Below are 19,595 nucleotides of genomic sequence, written 5' to 3'. Positions count from 1 at the left end.
GGACGGGGACTCCACCACCTCCCTGGGCAACCCGTCCCAATGCCTGACTGCTCTTTCTGAGCAGAAATGTCTCCTCATTTCAACCTGACCACTGACAGACGATGGAAAGCAGCCCAGCCATCCACCAACTCCCTCAGCACCCTCAGGTGGATCCCATCTGGCCCCATGGACTTGTGACCATCCAAGCAGAGCAAACCCCAAACAACACCCAGATGGCAATCAACCAGCAAAACTAGGATGTTTATTCATTCATTATTCAGAAAGTGAAACTACATATAAAAAGTAAAAATAGCCAATAAAAATATATTCTGAGTTATAAACAAAACAAAACAAGCAACATCTTTCTCTTACTGCTTTAAAGCCCAGCCTATGTACATACATTTATTAACTAGAAGCTTTTCTTGCCTCAGCACTCCCCTCACAGCAGCAGTAACAGCCCCAGGGCAAGCACTTCTGCCTGGTAGCAGCTCTGTACCCCTGCAGAAATGCTCCTTTCCAACAACCTCAGCACTGCCCAGGCTTGACATCGAATTCCCCACTGACTGTGCAAGATCCTTTCAGGATGTCTCTGTTCCAGCAGAGTGCTGACAGCTCCTCAGTGAGGCAAAAAGCAAAACCAAGGCCAGATCTTGGACTGTGGTATACTTCAAAAGTCAGTGTAACAGGTGATCAGAACTCACTGCTGAGTAATTTGCCAATGTAAACGCAAGTATTTGCAGCAAGCGTGCTTTGTGTGCATCTAACCACTTCTGGTGAAGAACAGAAGGGACTGAGGAAAGATCAACAGCTCCTGCCTTCCACAGTCTGCACAAGAAAAATCATCTGGATGTCAAGGACTGCTCCATCAGACTACAGAAGGTGGTTCACGGCACAAGCCTCTCTCATAGCAAATCCCAGCTATTGCTCTCCGGATTTCTCAAGAAGTTCAATTTTTATGTGAGGGATCATCTTTCTCCAAGAAAGAAGTGCTTAAAATTAATTCCCATTGCCTCCTGAGTGACAGCATACGCACTGCAGCAAGGGAGCTACCGTTCCACAGGCAGGGGCTTCTGCAGAGATGGACTGCAGCAATGCTCCAGGCCCAAGCTGTGGCACTCCGCAGCTGCTGCTCCTTCCCAGTGGGGATCTGCACATACACAGTTGGATGCATTCAAGCACGGCTCACACTCCAAGCAAGGAGCTGGAAGTCTGTCTCCTTGCATGCACTCACCAGAACCATTTCTCAATCGACTGCTTTCTAGAGAGAAAGATAAACAGTGAAGAACAAACCACAGGTTCCACTGGTCAACACTGGAAAGTTCAAAGTAAGCTTACTTGGATATAAGATGGTCTTCTAGAAAGAACTATCTGACTAACCACAGCCAAGCCTTTTCCTATAAATCCTCCCTGCCTGCTCAGTAGGCCCCCAGTGGGGGAAAAAGCCTTCAAAACAACATCTTACCTGCCTCAGCAGAGAAGTATACCTCTTCCCAGGTATAATTGCCCAGGTTGACAGGCTGCTTCAGCCAAGGATCCTCTACTAACACAGCTAGAGTCATGCGCTGCTCCGGAACAGGATGCAAAAGCCCAGCGATCAGATTCATGAGATCTGGGGAGAGGCAGCAGCGAGACAAACAGTTCAGTCAATATTTTAGGTATGCTGAGAATGCAATATGATTTGTATTCAAAGAATGCAGATCTCAGTTACAAATCCTCCCTGTTAATCCCTTGTACTATCCTGCTGTCTCAGTTTCATTCACAACTTACATGAGCTTGGCTCTGAGAATGATCTCAGATTTCCGGGTTGTGAAAACAAGAAACCATGAGAGGAGTTAATGGCACTGAGGAGGACAGACGTAGAGACATGCTACAGAGCCAACCCTGTTTCCAAGCCCAGTCTTGTCCTGCAGCCATCCCATGTTTCATCTGTGATTAAAGGTGCACTCAGGGTTCAGCGAAAGCTTCAAGAATTTACCCTTCAATTGCATCACTGCTGAAGCCTTATAACCACAGTGCTCCTAGGACCACAGAGAACTTGAAGAAGACTGACAGACTGACATGCACCTGGTTTTCTACAGCTCCAAATGAAAGCAAAGCCAATGTATTTTTCCTGTAAGGTCAAGCCACACAATTCATTCAGAAATTATAAATTAACAGATTATCAAACATCCCCAAAGCGACACGTGATTGGTTGGTGATTAGTTCAAGTGAGAAAACTTGCATTGGATCTGCACGAGTGCCATTAATGATCTTAAACTTATCTACTAGAGCCAACCCTCCCACTAAGCATTGTTCCAGTTTTCTCAGGTATAAACCTCACTGAAGTTTGACAAGCCAATAGCTTGAATCATCATCTTAAGTGGGAGGACTGGAATTTGAAACTAATAAATCATACGGTAGATAGCTGCAACGTAGGCATAAAGAACTGCAGAACTGATCTGAAAAGGATACCTCTGCTTCAGTGAACAGCTTCTTAAATCATTACAGAGAACATTTGGCGCTATTTTTCTAGTTTTTCCCTTCTTCCTGGGGAATAAGTACTGCTCATACTTTCCTGAGAGATCTGCTCATTCAGAAAAGTAAATTGGAAAAAATTACCTTTTGACACAAGCCGAGGAGGATTCAGGACAGCTGCCATGGCCTCCTCCAGCTCACAGAAGGGATTCTCTCCAAATATTAGGGTATAAAGGGTGACACCAAGTGACCACATCTCCAACTCAGGGCCGTGATACCTGTGCAGAGATATGCAAGCTTGCATAAACTCAGACTGCAAATACATAGTTGTATGCTAAGGAAGGTAAGGGAAAAAATAAAAAAAAGCTGGTTGATAGCCCTCATTTCCAATTTTTGTCTTAACAGAGGAAGTTTGTGAGAATTCTCATTTTCTGAGAAAAAAAATCTTCTTCTCCGTGAAAGAAAAATAACTAAAGAACTGCCAACCAATTTCTGTTGATGAATATGTATAATAGGCACTGAGACTTGTTACACAAGTAAGCTGTTGACAACAGAACTTAAGTCTCCTCCTTCTTTATCATAAGCCCAAACCATCAATTAAATCTTTAAACAGAAAATCAGACACTTAATTGGAATCCCCTTTGCCCCCTCCAAACCATTTCCAAGCCAAAAATTATTCTGAAATAAATATTATCTAGACTCCAACTGAGAAGAAGGGACAGTTTCTCCTCAAAGCAACAGGCTGAATTCCCAGGGCAATGTGGCTCCATCTCCTGCCTAGTTCCCAGCAGGAATTTCCTTCCCTCCTTGCATGGCTTTCCGCCACTCATTAAGGGAGGCTGCCTGAAGGATGCATTAAAAAAGTTGTGAAAAACAACTTTTCTGTGAAAAAAAAAACAAAACTGTGAAAAACAAAGAGCAAGGTAAGGTACTCGCAGGTACAGTTAACATTTACCTCCCTGGGATGGCTTCCCTCCGGGAGTGGGAGTGAGACTGTCAGCCTGCAGGTAAAGAGCATTCACAGAAGGAGAGAGCAGGGAAAGGACAGCTAGGATTTGGGCAGCACACCCAAGACAGCAGCAAGACAAGCTGTAAGGGAAGAATCCTCAAGTCCAGAGGGGCACAAAAATGAAGGGGGAGATGAACCATGATCAAACTGCAAAAATCAATACACAGAAGTAGAAAGAGGGGAACAGAAGAGATGAAAGTGAGGGAAGTACAAAAAAGGCTGACATGGCAAGGGACAGATGCTATACATCAATGTTTGCTTATAAAACCTCTCTACAAGAGTAATTTTTAGTAGAGGGACAGGTAGGAAGAGGTTAGCAAATTGACATATGTATTATAAGAGACTAAGGAAAAAGGACACATTCAAGTCACAACACAGAGCATGCAGACACGTATACCAGGCTGGAGATGACAGCTGTAGGCTTGGTCTTGAACAGCTCTCTGCAGTAGGACAGACATCAGCATAAGGGCTTGCAAACATCTGACCAGAATAAGAAAGCCTATTGACGGATTTAGTCAGAAACAGCTTTGTATGTATTGAAGCCTTTGAAAATAATTTCCCTCACTGCAGTGCCCTAAATCTCACGTCAGCTTTCTGTGGTTAGGTACTGTAGCAGTGCATCAATGGCAAAGCAGCTTGCACACACATTTTCTGGTGTGATGGACACAAAAGTGATTTTTATAGGGTGACGTACGCTTGGCCAGACAGCACTTCTGGTGAGCAGTATTCAATTGTCCCACAGAAGGTGTAGAACAGCTTGCCGGGTTCCAGGTAGGCAGCCGAACCAAAGTCCACTAATTTAACTGTGAAATCTTCTGCAATGACAATGTTTTCATCCTTGATATCTCTGTGAAGGATGTTCCTACAGTGGAGATACCCAACAGCTGACACAATCTGAAAGAGGAGGGGAGAACGAGGTGTTAATTCAAAGATGTCCTGGATAACACACTTGGCACCAGGGAGTTACAACAGCCATAATTTAAGTTGCTTTGACACTGTATTAACAAGATGCAGATCCCAATTTTGGTAACTGCACACAAATTCAGGAATGCCTGTCTGCATTGCTGCAGCGGGTATTACAATGCTCTCGACAGAGAGAATTAGAAAAGCAATTGCTTGCTTTCCTCTCACAGATGTGCAGGAAGATGGCGTGGTGTGCTTTGGTTAGAAGCATCAGAGCTTATTGTTACAATGCTGCAGGTTACTTTATTTTTATCCCAGCTTCATCTGGATGGCCCTTTGATTCCTCCAAAAGGATGTTACTGCGTGCCTCCAATGCTGCAGGATGACAAAGCACTTAAGAGTGAAGTTTGGTATAAATAATATACTCACTCCATTTTTCTTGCTGCACGATTCATGCTACAGTGCTATAATTAAGAACAGCATCAGAATTATATCACCTTGGAGACAATCTCGATCCCTACCACAATATATCTGAGCAAGAAAAGCAGATAGTTAAGGGAGAAAAGCGTCTATTTATAACACAAAGCTCCCTCTGCAGAGAAATACTGTACAGGGCTGAAGTAACAAAGCATCCCCATAAACTCAAGGCTGGCTTAGGGAAGAGGCTTATCAGCAATCTAAAACAAGCACTGATCTAAGTGAGAGCACGGCTTTTAGTGAGGCTTGGGGCAACTTCTGGGCACCTTCCTCCTCCCCCAAAGGAGCAGCTGCCACACGAATGGGCTCGAATGCTGCTACAGCCACAGCCAAGAGGTGAGCGCTCTCTGTAGGAAGCCCTAATAGGAAGTAAGGTCCATTACTTTGTGACACATTTCTTGTAAACACTTGTGACACATTTCTACCTAAACCTTGAAAAGGTTTCTGTGGGTGGGTAGCATTTCTGTTAGCGAGACATCAGCCCTGCAGAATAAGGTAGAAAAGCTCTGCCAGTAGTGAGTGTGACTGGGGGAATATAGCCATGCCTACTGATTAGCCAGTCCTTCCCAGAGAAATAGGATCCCAGATCTTATACTAACCACATTTTACCAGCATGTAGCAATTGTATGTTCCCAGTGCTCACCTGCCTGAATAGATAGCTTGCTAATGGCTCATCCAAATCAGGCTGATTATCAATGAATGTAAAGAGATCCAGACCAGATCCATGCTTCTCCATCACCAGCTGGAAGAAGTGTTCATTTTCCAACACATCCAGCACCTATAAATAACAGACTATTTTTTTTATCACGTACTTCATCCTCAAACTCGTTTTATTATTATTATTTATATGAATTAAACAAACGCTACTTTCCCCTTGGAGATTTAATCAAAGTACACTATAACCTTTGAAGTCTTTGCTGAGTACAAATGCTTCTTGAAAAGAGAGCAGAACTAAAAATCTAGAGCAATTCTCTTCCAGAAAACAAAGAAACAAAAAACAACAAACAACAGGAATCAAGACGTATCCAAATTATTTACCAAACTAGTACACGTTCAGTTGTGATGTTGTATGTCCACTGCCAAGATATGCATCCAGAAATAATGTACAGACTTTCTTTCTGCTAGATGCACACCTCTGGATCTGTGCTTACATAAATTGTTTGTGGCACAAGCGTATAACAGCAAGTGACAAACCCTCCCAAATAAAGTACGATTGTTCTTTCCAGAAAGGTATCTTTATCAGACAGCACTTCCTCACTCCTGTAGAAGAGGCACAAGGATCCAAGGGTTCAAAGTAGACACGTGATCCAGTTCAAACTGCATTTACTCTGAGTTACTGTACCTTAATGATACTGGGGTGCTGCAGCTTCAACAGGATTGAGATTTCTTGAGTAACTCTCCCCACGTCAGGATCATCTACCCAGCAGTCTTCAAGCACTCTCTCCTTCCAGATGAACTTCACAACAACCTAAGCAGACAAAGCATTTCAGCATTGCTTACAAGAGCAGTGCTTTAAGTGTTTGGCAAGTCAATTTACAGGAAAAATGTTTGTCAATCATATAGCTCAAAGGACAGAAGTAATCTGATATACATTGCTTTGCTTATAACATCTATAAACATCTTTAAACTAATTTACTCCTAGATACCAAATGATTCACAGAAATGGAAGGTATTTATCGTTCTTTTTCCTTTTACTACTGATAAAATCAAATTTACCCAAAACACTTCTGGTAAAGAGGGTCCCATAACCTCAATATATGTATTCCACAGTGAAGTAACCACGTTCCTGAGTTGTGGCACGATAAACTTTGGAGCGTGCCATTCACTTTAGCAACCTTAGATTAAGGTCTGTAGTTCTCTTAATCCTAAAGTATACTTCTTTCAACAGGTTAACATAGCTACATAGTCTCATTCTGTGCCTGCTGCCTTAGGTAACAGTTTACACCTTATATCAATGCAAACATGTTGCTGTCCTGTTTCCATAAGGTCAGTGGAAAGGAAGGTCAGTGGTCAGGAAGGAAAGCCCTGACCTATCAAAGAGCATCTTTTAATGGTATAGTATTGACATTATATGGATGCTCTAGCCTTTCAGTTTTGATCCTAGAATATTTACTGCAATGATACGTGAAAGAAATATTTAACCTCCTGGTGATCCTTCTTGTCCCTGGCAGTCCAGACAAAGCCAAAAGATCCTTTGCCTATAAGACTGAGAGTGTCGTATTTTTTTGCATATTCTCCCTCACACGCCCTCAATCTTTCAAGCTCTTCAGCTCTTCGGGAATTCTCAAACAGGGAAGTTGATCTGATGGCCTAGGCACAGATTGAAAAAAAAAAAAAAAGTTAGCAAGAAAATGAAAGGTAAAGGAAATACTGAAAAGAAACTACACTTCTACAAAATCAGCTAAAAGGAGCATCTTTGGCATCTTTGATTTAATAGCAAGAACTGTATGTTGATGTAACCATCATCTTACACGACAAGTTAATTCAGCAGTCTGCTCTCAGCAGCTGTTGATACTGCTTAATGCAGTGAAAGGTAAATTAAAAAAAAGAATATGCACTTGAGAAACTTGTACAAAATTCTCTGTGCACTTTACATTTCAATAAACATTCAGCTCCTGGGAGCTGCACATAGTTTGGATCTATCAGCACTATACATATGTCTAAATAAAATAATCATAAAATCCAGCTATGTAAACACTTAATGAATGCATATATTTATTCCAGGGATCTATAATTACCTATGTCAAGTGATCAAAGATATTGTTTTCTGCTATGGCCCTGGTCAGAGTACTGTCAGCTTTACATCCCACTACTACTAAAAAGGAGGCCTGAACCGTTGTGCTTTCAGGATACACTGCACTGATGCACGCCTACTGTTCAGCTATGTGGCGTTAGCTTTCTGTACACCATGCAGACTGCAACATCTCCAGAGGGAGCTAAACAAAATGCAGTTTCCTCTTGCTGACACAAGTCAGTCAATGAAAGCTTTCAGCTCAGTATTTCCTTTCTTAATAATGCTATGGCATTGATGCCAATGTAACTACAGTCATTTAAAAAATAGCTTTACCACACTGGTATAAACCTCCACTGTAGATATACTTACACCAGCCTAAGAACAAATTTGAAATCAGGTGCTTTTACTACTCAAGTTAACTTGAATAGTAAACCTGGGAAAGCTAATTACACTAAGCCAAACACACACTACCAGAAATGTTACAATAGTCATTTGTTGGTTTTAGGGCAATGAAATACTTCTTTTGATATAGAGATAGGAAAACCAGGAAACAGCAATACCCCCTGCCTCAGCCTCATGGCATGTTGTAAGTGGAGAAACTTCTCAGCTTTAGCTTCAGCTTAACATTATATAACAGTGGAGTTTCTTACTTCTCCAAGGCTGTGCGTTGAAAGATCTGCAATGGACTGGGTAGAGCTTGCTAGGCTGGAGAGCAAAAGCTGAGTCTTTGCTGCTGCTTCTTTCTGGCTCTGTAGAAGGTCTTTCACCACCCAGACACAGAAAAGCATGTCAGGGTCCTGCAGTTCTACACGTTTTACTTCAAAGAGTATACCTGTGGAAACAGGTGAGGAAGTTAAAATGGTGGAATCAAGTATTAGTGTAATGAAACCACAGTTAGCTTAGGATGAAACCCTGAGTTCTTGAAGAGAGTTCCTGCAGTTTCTTCATTACTTCTTGGGGAACACCTACATTGGAAAGATTCATCTGAGGCTGGCTGACAGAAGCACAGCTCTTCTAAAGATACCTGGAGGTTACTGCCACAGTGTCCCATCTCCCCCCTTGGCAGAAATCTTAGTCAGTGTACAACTAGGACTGTTAATTTCACATTAGTATTCAAAATGGCAAAAACCTGGGATTTTACACAAGTAGCTACAGAGTCCAGCTTTGCATAGAATTAAATACTGGTTTTCTTTCTAGATGCTAGAGCTTCCTTCCTTCTTTCTCCATTGTGAGCCTCTAACCCAGAGCTACCTGCCTTCTGCAAAAACATGGGTGAAGAACAGCACCCCAATAAGAGTTCTGGGAAGGGGGGAAATAGGTTTAACTTACTTAACTGTGAACCATCTCTGTGACAGCAATTCCCAGTGTAGCTGCCTTCCAGAATCTCTGCATTCAAAGGAGGTGCTGGATTCAGTCTTCCGTCTTGTTTCACAGGGGTAGATGTTACTTTTATCTCTGTATTTTCCTGCCCATCCAGTAGACAGTCTTCTTCAGGATTTCCTTCACTTTTCAGTGGGTTTCTGTTGATGTTATCCCCCACAGTCTCCACAAAAGTTTCAGATTTATCAAGAAATACTTCAGAGGACCCTTCAGAGTTTTCCAAATGCTGTAGGTAGGCCAGCCACCCGGAACCACCTTCTACAGCAACACCATTCAATAGCTGCTTTTCATGCCCAGTTGAAAAAGCACTGTTCTGAGTTAGCATGTTGCCTACTGCTGAGCCCAGTGCATTAGAGGAAGACACCCGAGGATCTGCAGTAACACCTAAACAATTGGCTGAGTTCCCCTTGACACCAATATTCAGATCGAGCTCCTCAAGACCAGAGCGAATACAGCTCAGCTCAGCATCTGATTCTTTAACATCTTCGTGTTTTGTGGCAACTCCCAATGCAGAAGCAGTGCAACCCATTTCATTTCCTGAGTGAACATCATGGATACTATTTCTTCCATTTGCAAAGGAAAATGACGAAGCATCATTTAGCAGGCAGCTTTCAATGACAGAGTGATCAACATTAGAAAGTTTTGCATCACATATCAAGCTTGTTTTTGACAACTGTCCTCTAGCCCCATGGCTTTGAAAGTCTGGTGTTGTCCCAGACCAAAGCTCATTTATTTTTGGTGTTCTGGATGAGTTACAAGCAAAACTGGAAGGCTTGTCCACACCATGGGATGCAGTATCTAGCTTGTCTTCTGGGCTGTAAGAAACAGTAGACGAGCTGACATTTGCTGAGGAAGATTGTCCCTGAGCATCGGTGGAGTGCTGATCCTCCAGCATTGTGTATGGTAACCTAGAGACCTGCTGACAATTTAATTCCTTTAGGTCCTGATGATCAACTTGTAATGGACTAGGCAAAATACCACTCTCACCAGCATTTCCAGTCTCAGAGGCACCGGATGCTGCACTGTGGCTGCTTCTTACTGGAGTCTTTGTGTTCTGACCTGAATCCAACTGTTCTGAAGCAGATGACGTGGGAGAGACCCTTGAATGGCATATTTTCTGAGAATTATACAATCCTGCTTTTTCCACCACTCTGCATTGTTCCACTGCTCTGATTCTGTCAGGCCAGGTTTCAGGAGAAGGCTCTTCACAGCGGGCTGATGGACTGTCAGCGACAATGCTGTCTTCACTGCAAGGATTCAAAGTTATTAGTGATACCCTGATGACAAAAGAATGAGAAAAGTCACCTGTATCCTACTCATTCTTCTGTTACTATGTTCATTATTTAAAACATGCCCCAATCATTTTATTATTTTAAAAGAAAAAGGCAGCGAAGTCTTGATACAAGCACCCACAATCGTAACAAATCCCATCTTCACCAGAGATCAGGTACACTTGAATGGCAGTCTTTCCTTATAGATTATTTCCTTCTCTAGCTTAATTTCTAACTACATTTCATAGACCATTCACCACAACAAAAAGCCAATACACGTGGCAGAACACTTCCAGTCCTGAGAACAGAAGATCTCTGTTATGCTTCCAGCTATTGTTTTAACTACAGTTAATTGAAGCCCACAACACAAAGTATTTTATGAACATTTCTATCAGTAAAAATGCAGAATAGAAAAATAGTCCATGTAGTAAAGCAGCTACAATCCAAGTACGATACAGATATATAAAGGAAAAACAGACTATGAGTCTGTTTAGAAAATGACAAGAACTGTGCTGTAGTAGTCTGTACATTAAAAAAGGTAGCAAACATTTTCTGAGAGTTGGAATCGTTAGTGTGGAATGTTTAAAATTTTACTTAAGCTAAAATGTGTGCATCATATAGGTTCTTGTGCAGAATTTCTAATTTTGTTACAGAAAAAAAAAAAAAAGAAAGAAAGATGCAGGACTCTACTAACAGAATAAGCTGTCTTAATGATGGTCACACTGACCTCCATTCCAGGTAACCCGGCTTCAGTGCAACACCAGCTACTGGATACCAAGGAAGGAAATAAACATTCACCATTTCTTATTTATTAAGATAGGGCCTAATTAACTTCCCCAGCCTGGGTGAAACATTTGGTACCCATTAGAGATGAAACACCCATAACTCAAAGTTGTATGGATCTCAACAAAAATCTAAGGTAGGCAAAGCTCAATCAGTCCTGCAAATAGCACTCAGATTCTAAAGAGAGATGGGTGCAGGAGGTTCTTGTTACGCCTTCCACAAATATCAGAGGTGAAAAACATTTTTTCCTTGTGATTGCCACCACAGGTTTTCATTTTTCAAAGTGAGGTTGTGGTTCATAGAAGGCCTACCTATCAGAGGACATGGATGCCACTTCAGGAGATGAGGGAGTAGATTCGAAACCGCTCCCATTCTTTTGTTTAGTCTCACCATGAAGTAATCTGTCTTCTTTGTGACTTCTTTCTAATTTCTTCTCTTCATCTCTTGACAGAGGGCTGGCTAAAGATGCAGCCACAAAGCTGCTGCCTGTACCAAACAAAAAATAAGACCACACCAATTAACATTTTATGTTTATGCTTCAGTGTCCATAGTGATTAAAAATAACCTAGGAACTGCACTGGTCTGTCTTGTATGAGTATGAAAGACTTGATTAAGGCAAAGTGGTCCAAATACAAGCACTCCACTCTACTTTGGCTTGAAAAATTCAATGCAGCAATCGAAATATTTCAGGGCTGCTAAAATTTACTTTCCTATCAAAGCTTTTGGACAGGTATTAACCTTCTGGATTAGCTACTTAGCTTGAAATTCAGAGACCTAAGAAGGCAAATGACTATACAGAGACTGGAAATAAGGCTTTCATACAAACAGCCCCAAATACACATATGCTCCCCACCCCAGACACTTAAAATGGAAAGTTTTATAACTCACTGAAATTGCAGGATGAAAAAGAAAGAGTGTATAGTCCAAACATGGTTAAGACAAAGAATAAGATAAGAACTTCCTGAGCAAGTGAGCGAAAAAAGATCAAAAGGGAAGAACACAAGCTTGCAAGATGAATCAGGTGTTGATGCTGCAAAAGAAGGTAACAAGTGAACAAATCTAGATTAGAAACTAGAACAATCACTCCATTTAGTAAAGGCTGAGTGCAAAAATTGTTTCCTCACCGAAGAGCTGAATTACTTCTAGATTAGAGGCACCACTCCACAAAAAAAAATTACTTAAGAAATTGCACAGTCTACTAACTCTCCTTTTATCCAGTAGCAGCTGTGCATTGGTTCTGATGCAGCTGTGCATTTCTAAGCAAAGGAAAATAAAAATGCATACAGGAAAATGTTTTTCTGTCTCCTATGATTTTTTAACAGACATCTTGTGATACAGATGAAAGTATGCACTTTCTGGTGTTCTCTGTTTTGGGCAGAGTTAGCTGGAAGACCAGATTTGGAGACATGGAGCTTCCTTGCTTCTGTTTATTCCTATTGTGTTCAGAGAAATAGAATTTTGATAATTTCTTTGTAAATACAACAAGCTGCACCAGAGCATGCGATGCCTCCTAACTGAAACAACACAGCAACGTAACACTGAATATTAGCCAGCAACATGAGCCAATACAAGAGCCAAGCAAGATTGTCAGAATTTTCTTTAAAATATTAGTCCTAAGTATCTGCACATCTATTGCAATGTTGTCACAAAAGCTAAATTCTACAAATCTCAAGATATTTGAAGATCCTAGCAGGGGAGAAAGGGAAAGAAGTGTTCAGTAAGTACGAAGCGTTCTCTATTAACAGTGTAATTTCTGACTTGGATAATCAGTTTCATCTTAGCAACAGAGAGGAGCACAACCTTACATGAACAATTCTGTTCACTTTAGGTTACAGTGGAAATCCCATTTAACAACTGCGTAGCGGTACATGGCTTTTACAAAGCACATCCCATTTCTGTAGCAAAATCTCTTCTATTTGCTTTACCTTTGTTACAGCAGCTAGAACCAGTTGTATGGCAGGCAGTAACATCTTCAAAGAAGCACTCACTCTCTGTCCCCACAGAGTCGTCAAGAGGAGGTAATGGCAAGGAACAGTCATTGCTTCTTTCCATGTTGTTATAGAAACCAGGGATCAGGAACGTTATGTTCTAAAACACAGAATGCAACCTGCTAAGCTGACTCCGACAGACTGGGGGCAAATCCTAACAGTGATAGTGGCCCTGACTCTCATGGGCAGCTGGGCAAAACCAATCCACGTCACTGGTGGAGAACATACACGTGTGCAGATTGCTTTGGCCTGCTTGAAATCCACGCCAGCTCCTCAGCACTACAAAACAGCTACAGCAGGAGAATTTGTGTATCATCTCACAAGCCACTTTACAACACATTAACACAGTTTTGTGACAGGCAGAAACATGCACAAATGACTTTACAACTCCAGTGGATATCTTGCCAGACACAGCACTCATGGGGGGGATTAATATCACTGCCTTACCTTTCCCAACAGTTCTTTCTTCTCATAGCCAAACAGCGTTAAAGCAAAACTGTCCTTGATGCAATGAATGGTTCCATCTGACTGGACAGTAATAAGGCCACTGATGGTGGATAACACTTCAACCGTAGCAGAGTAATGATAGTCTATGAAAGAGTCTTCTTTTTCTGTTTGTAGAACACCGTTGTTCTGCACTGCTGTTTGGTCCTCCTCCAGAAGGCTAACTTGCAGCTTTAGACTGAGAGGAAACGTGTTACCCTCTCTGGATCGACCTACAGCTCTCTGGATCCTGAGGTTCTAAATTAGAGCAAAACAAAACAAAACCACGGAAAATCCCTAATAAAATGCTTAGGGTTTATTTCAGTATTCACATAAAACAACATAGCAAAGTTCTCAGGAGAAAGGAGCACAAAAAGAAAAACAAACCAATCTTGTGAATATCAAAATGAACAAAGCCTGTTTTTCTAAGGTTTCAGAGCCCAAAGGTGAACTGCTGCATGAAAATCCTGATGACAAAGACCAGGAAAGTCAGCAAGAGACATTAATAAGGCCTCTTTCAACTGTCTAGCTGCCTATTCCATAGCATTTGCAAGACCCAGATACTCTTCAGACTTTTATTCCTCAGACAAACTCATCTGAAATTAGCTGAAGAATTCAGAGTAACGTCCGGGAGCTGACTCAGATAACGTTTTCTTACAAAGCCAGCCTTCTGATGGATTGGAGGAAATTATCTTTCACCAAGACAGGCTCCACAAGAGGTCAGGGCTTGGGCTTATTCCTCGTTAGAAAATACCCAGACAGCAGCTTCATAAAGCAGCAGACTCTTTTTAATGGGACTTATACTTCTCTCTGAAAAGGTTTTCTTCTCTTACATAAAAAGGGAAAGCACTGTGCACCTACAACCCAAGGGAGAAGGGTATAGAACAACGTGGCTGGCACTCATACTATACCTTTGGAATTTTTTTGCCTAGAAGAGGGATCTGCACAGATGGAACCAGGTCCTTTATATGGAGCCCAACTACTTCTTCCAGTGTTGGGTAGCCATGGAGATGGGCAAAAAGAAGGTCGCATGATGTAATCTCTCCCTTGGGAAGAAGATGTACAGGACTATTTTAACATTTTAGCCATAGTCCACACAATCTTTTAACAACAGTCTCTGCAAGCATCTAAGCAAGCAGCAGAAGGTTTCATTCTGGTGCCTCTTCACAAATACAATGAACTCAGTAAAAGCAGACAAGGCACAACTCAACCCTTCTCCCCTCTTTCAGCTTAAAGCCATTCCCCCTTGTCCTATCCCTACACCCCTGACACAGAGTCCCTCCCCAGCTCTCCTGCAGCCCCTTCAGGCCCTGGCAGGCCGCTGGGAGGTCTCCCTGCAGCCTTCTCTTCAGGCCTTACACCCCCAGCTCCCTCAGCCTGTCTTTGCAGTCCTCCCCTGGACTTGTTCCATGTCCTGCTTGTGCTGGGAGCCCCAGAGCCTACCAGTTTTCAGACACTTCACCTCCACAAACTGTGACAAACCGATGTCTCATTTGATGATTAGGAAAACACTCACATCAACCCTGAAGGAAACGAAGGCTGAAAGTCTTTCCACTGGCTCCAGCAGAACCACACAACACTTGTTGTCCTTGCTTTTTATTCGCCTCAGCCAGACTGAGACAGGGATCTTCTGTTTGAGACGGCCTATGACATCCACCTTTCCAGAGAATTCAGAGACGTGGTTAGAATTTACTAAGACCATGGTTACTCAGCAAGAATTTCAAACAAGAATAAGATATTAAGCCAAGACATCTCTCCCTTATTGTTAGAAAACCCTTTTTTCTTGAAAACTTATTAGTTCTTATTGGAAGAAACATAGCTTTAATACAGAGTTGGTAAAGAGTGCACATAATTCACTGTTGTTGCTTTGCTTTCCTCTTCCCCAGCCTCAGGAAGATCCAAGGCATTTTCATTAGTATAATAAACGTGTTGATCTCATACCTTACTTTCAATGAAAAGTGCTTTTCAGAGATGCTTTACCTAAGAGATGTCCCACAAAGCTGATGAACACTCCACATCAGTAACGCAGTTTACTTTCAGCCGCAGAAGCAGCAGCTTCATTTCTTAAGGGAGATTCTTCTCAAATCAGAAAATGCTTACTTATCTGATAACCTGCAGTGTTCACACTAAGACTTTTATCTTTTTTAATCTGATCTTGACAGAATGGGTTTATGACTTACACAGTGACTCTACGGCAGCCTATAGAGCATTTGGCTGTAGTTTAGAGTTAGTGTCTCTGATAAAGACATTCAATTTTAATTCTGGATTTACCTAACCAAGCTTAAGATTTTTTTTGCTATACCCACTTGAGGATTCAGGAAGATCACGCTCTAAGGTATCGATAATTTCAGTACAAAAATAACCCATCAGGAGGAATTAGCTTATCTTCCAACTGTTTTCTAGTGACAGCTTCAACAGCAGCAAAAGAGTTTCAAGACACTTCTCATGCAGCTGTCTTAAAAACAGCCCTATTATAGGCAAAACATTACTTCCACTGTTTTGCACCACCCAGGGGGTTTCGTCACAAACATTTCCCAGTATTTGATTGACATGTAATATATGGAACGCACAGCGCAATTAAAGATCATTTAAAAATATTTTAAAATACCAGGCAACTGGGAACTTTTCCATAATAAGGTTTTCCATGTTAAGCAATCCATATTGATTTTTTTTTTCAAATCAGTGTCCTTGAAGCTCTAATTTGGTCAAGTCATCCTGACTATACATGTTGGCAGCTGGCAAGCTCTCATCGGTGCCTCCCAAACCATGTTTTACCTTCTGAACACCCACATTTGCAAACACTTAAGTTATTTGTCAGACTGTTTTGTTTAATTGACAAATGCCCATTCAGTTAAGTATATATGGAAATTAGACTGGAAAAAAAAAACACAACAAAACAACAACACCTTAAGCCCCACAAATATTATACATGGTGGGAAATATTTGGTTGCACGTTTCACATACCACAGTTCCTGAAAACACCGACGAACATTCATCAGTTTCTAAGGACTCCTCGCCCACAGCTTCCCACATCTCTCGGCTGCATTTGGATATGAAGCGGGATAACTTTTGGCCAATGAGCTCCTGACTACTGTACCCAAGCAGCTTGCAGGCTTTGTCATTAGCCACTAGAATCTAGAAGAGGAAAAAAACAAAATAAAACACCACAAGAATAAAAGCTGTGTGTTTCATTTATAGAACATCACCTCCTCAGGCTGTTGCTTTAATGTATTGTAATGTCAGTTCCCCTTGGTGAAAGCAGGGTGGTCCTCTCAAACTCTGAAATCTTTGAAATCAATTCACCAAAGCTTCTTGTTCTAAGACATCCATTGCCCAAGTATCTTCCTGGTTAAAAGTGGTTGAGACGTTGCTTTTCTTTTAGGCTTCTTGCTTGCTTTTAGCTACCTGCCCCCTCCAACCTCTCGTGTTGTTTCAGTAATTAAATCCCTAGAACATGAGAATTTATCTGCAAGCAAAGCCTGGGCAGGCCGCAAAATTTTATCCACTCCTAAAGGGAAGCAATAATCACACAAGTCATTGGCATGCTTACACCTCTGTCACAGACCAAGTTAGGATTAAATGTCTTTAAGACGGAAAGGCCCAAAGTGTCAGCTCAAGCTAAAAATGGCACATCTCTTAAAGGTTTTTAGCACTCAATTTTACATCAATTTTTCTGTTGGGACAGAAACAGAGAAAATCCATCTCTCCCAGTACAAAAAAAAAAAAGTGCATTTACTGGGCAGATAGAGATGTCATGCTACCATGAACCCATCCTAGGGTTGGTACTTCCTAGACAGAAGGCTTGAAGCATATTTTGCTTTTCTTTTCCTCCTTTATGCCACATCATGGCTGCACTTGTCTTTATTCCCTTTTTCTGTCTGCAAAAAAGACTCGAGATATCAGTGCTCCCAGCACTGACTCGTGTAATTTGCTAACTACAACCTGCAATGAAAGCACACGCTCTGTCAGTCTTTACAAAATTACCGAGCCTGAGCTGACTACAAAATGCCTTCCTGACATGATAATATCTTGTAGATCCAAGTAAGGTAGCAGGCATATTAGCCTGTACGGTGCCACACAGCCTACATCAGCCCTGCACTGAGTAGCTTAGCAGTTCCCACTGCAAATACCTCCGTTGTGCTGGTATCCACGGTGAAGATGGCCTTGTTCGGATTGCGTGCAGCAGCCGGGAGGTGCTGGCTGGATTCCTCCACAGCGAGAGCATGCAAAAAGGAGTTAGAAGCAGAACTTCCGATGGAATTGGAGAGAGTGGAAGAGTCCAACTGAGCCCAAGAGATACTGAATTTGCTGGTACAAACGTTATGAGCTGCCAGTGAAGACAAACAGTAAGAGCTCCATTTCTCCCCTGTGAGAACAGAAAGATCAGCTCTGTAGTTGTAACAATCTATAGGAGTATTAGAGAAATTAATTAATAAAAAAAACAGTTGTTGGCTGGAGTCAAGTAATTTCATCCCAAAATATGCTCCCTGGATTCTTTAAGAAATGACAAGAAAATAAAATCAACAAGACTAAAGACAACAGAAGCAATGATAATAAATGTATCTTTTTGAGTCACAGCCACTGGAAATATTAAACTCCATCCACAGTTTAGAAAAAAATCGCCAGCGTGCAAATAATTCAAGCAGACAACGCTGTTTTTTCTTCTGCTTAAGTTAACAGTTTAAAAGGGTTTGAATTATCTCAAGATAAAATTGAAAGTGTTATTACATATAATTACAGCTCAGAGTTAGTCAGAAGCTGGTTAATTAACTACTCACAAGAAGTGACACTGAAATACCTGTGCCCACACCACCACAGAATCACAGAATCATAAAATATCCCTAGTTGGAAGGGACCCACGAGGATCACCGAGCCCAACTCCTGGCTCCACACAGGTCTACCCAAAAATTCAGACCATATGAGCGAGAGCACAGCCCAAACGCTTCTTAAACTTTGACAGGCTCGGTGCCGTGACTGCGTCCCTGGGGAGCCTGTCCCAGTGCGCGACCAATCTCTCGGTGAAGAACCATTTTACGTTATACATGTCAAGTGCCTACACGAAAATTCTCAACAGTTCTGACTGGAAAAAATGCTTCCTTGGGAAGTGGTACCAGCAACCCAACACCGTTGGGCTGCCAGCAGCAACAGAGGCATTAGGGGCAGGTCACGCCAAGCACATCTCCGTGTCCGTACATCATGTCTCCGGTGATGGTGCTCACCGCAATACACCAGGGGAGGCCATACCCAGACACAGGGCAAAGAGCAAAGCCCTTACCGTCAGGGTGTAATAGTGTACGTTATATAGGGCCTGTTGTGTAGATACAATATGACATAAAGGGTGCTGTATAGAGCCTGTTGCGTATATAAAATATGACATAAAGCATGTTATATAGAACCTATTGCATATATAAAATATGACATAAAGTGTATGTTATAGAGCCTATTGCACATATAAAGTATGGCATAAAGCTTATGTTATATGGAACCTGTCATATATATAAAATATGACATAAAGCGTATGCTATATGGAACCTATTGTATAGACAACACATGACATTAAGTATATGTTACATGGAACCTACTGTATAGATAAAATATGGCATAAAGCATGTTATACAGAGCCTGTTGTGTATATACGATATGACATAACGGGTACGTTATATAGAACCCGTTGCATATACAAACCGTGACACGAGCCGTACATTACACAGCACTTATCATACCCAAACCGTGCCTTACGGAGCCGATCACGACTCCCGTGTCCCCACGGGGGCCCTGTGCCGCTCCCAGCCCCTCACGAGCGCCTCAGCCCCGCTCCCCCCCCCCCCCCCCCCGGCTCCCCCGTCCCGCAGCGCCCCGCGCTCACCGGGCAGCGCCGCCCCGCGCCGGCACAGGCGGCCCAGCCGGCTCCTGCCGCCGCCCCCGGCCCAGGGGCGGCCCCCGGCGGAGCCCCCCGGGGCGCTGAGGCGGAGGCCGGGCGCGGAGGCCGGGCGGCTCCCCCCAGGGGGGCTCCGCGCCTCAGCGGCCATCACCGGGCCGGGGCGCGGGGGGGGCGGGACGTGGCGGTGCCGCCGTCCAATAGGAGAAAGGAGCTGGCGGAGTGACGCGGCCGGCAGCCAATAGGATGCAGCGCC

The 19,595-nt window shown here is 42.5% G+C and overlaps 1 protein-coding gene across 5 annotated transcripts; it reads right to left on the bottom strand.

The window, feature by feature from the left end:
* Positions 1–213: 213 nt before the first annotated feature.
* PASK (PAS domain containing serine/threonine kinase) lies at positions 214–19,556 on the bottom strand. Of its 5 annotated transcripts, none has more exons than XM_072042312.1 (17): positions 19,328–19,556; positions 17,592–17,866; positions 16,426–16,596; positions 14,978–15,118; positions 14,373–14,507; positions 13,426–13,719; positions 12,916–13,078; positions 11,302–11,476; positions 8,886–10,213; positions 8,207–8,388; positions 6,965–7,132; positions 6,165–6,290; positions 5,466–5,600; positions 4,137–4,336; positions 2,578–2,711; positions 1,442–1,588; positions 214–1,237 (listed from the first exon to the last, which is right to left on the bottom strand). In XM_072042312.1, the coding sequence occupies exons 1-17, from the start codon at positions 19,488–19,490 to the stop codon at positions 1,026–1,028; spliced, it is 4,149 nt and encodes a 1,382-aa protein (XP_071898413.1). In that variant the 5' UTR covers positions 19,491–19,556; the 3' UTR covers positions 214–1,025. The 5 variants fall into 5 exon arrangements, with proteins under 5 accessions (XP_071898413.1, XP_071898415.1, XP_027320367.3 ...); XM_072042314.1 differs by having other exon boundaries at positions 17,592–17,788; XM_027464566.3 differs by having other exon boundaries at positions 17,592–17,827; positions 19,328–19,555.
* Between the last annotated feature and the right edge of the window lie 39 nt (positions 19,557–19,595).

Source organism: Anas platyrhynchos, chromosome 9 (genome assembly GCF_047663525.1).
Source record: "Anas platyrhynchos isolate ZD024472 breed Pekin duck chromosome 9, IASCAAS_PekinDuck_T2T, whole genome shotgun sequence".
NCBI classification, from domain to species: Eukaryota; Metazoa; Chordata; class Aves; order Anseriformes; family Anatidae; genus Anas; species Anas platyrhynchos.
Note: the sequence above shows the minus strand (reverse complement) of the source record. Positions and strands in the feature narration are given on the sequence as shown.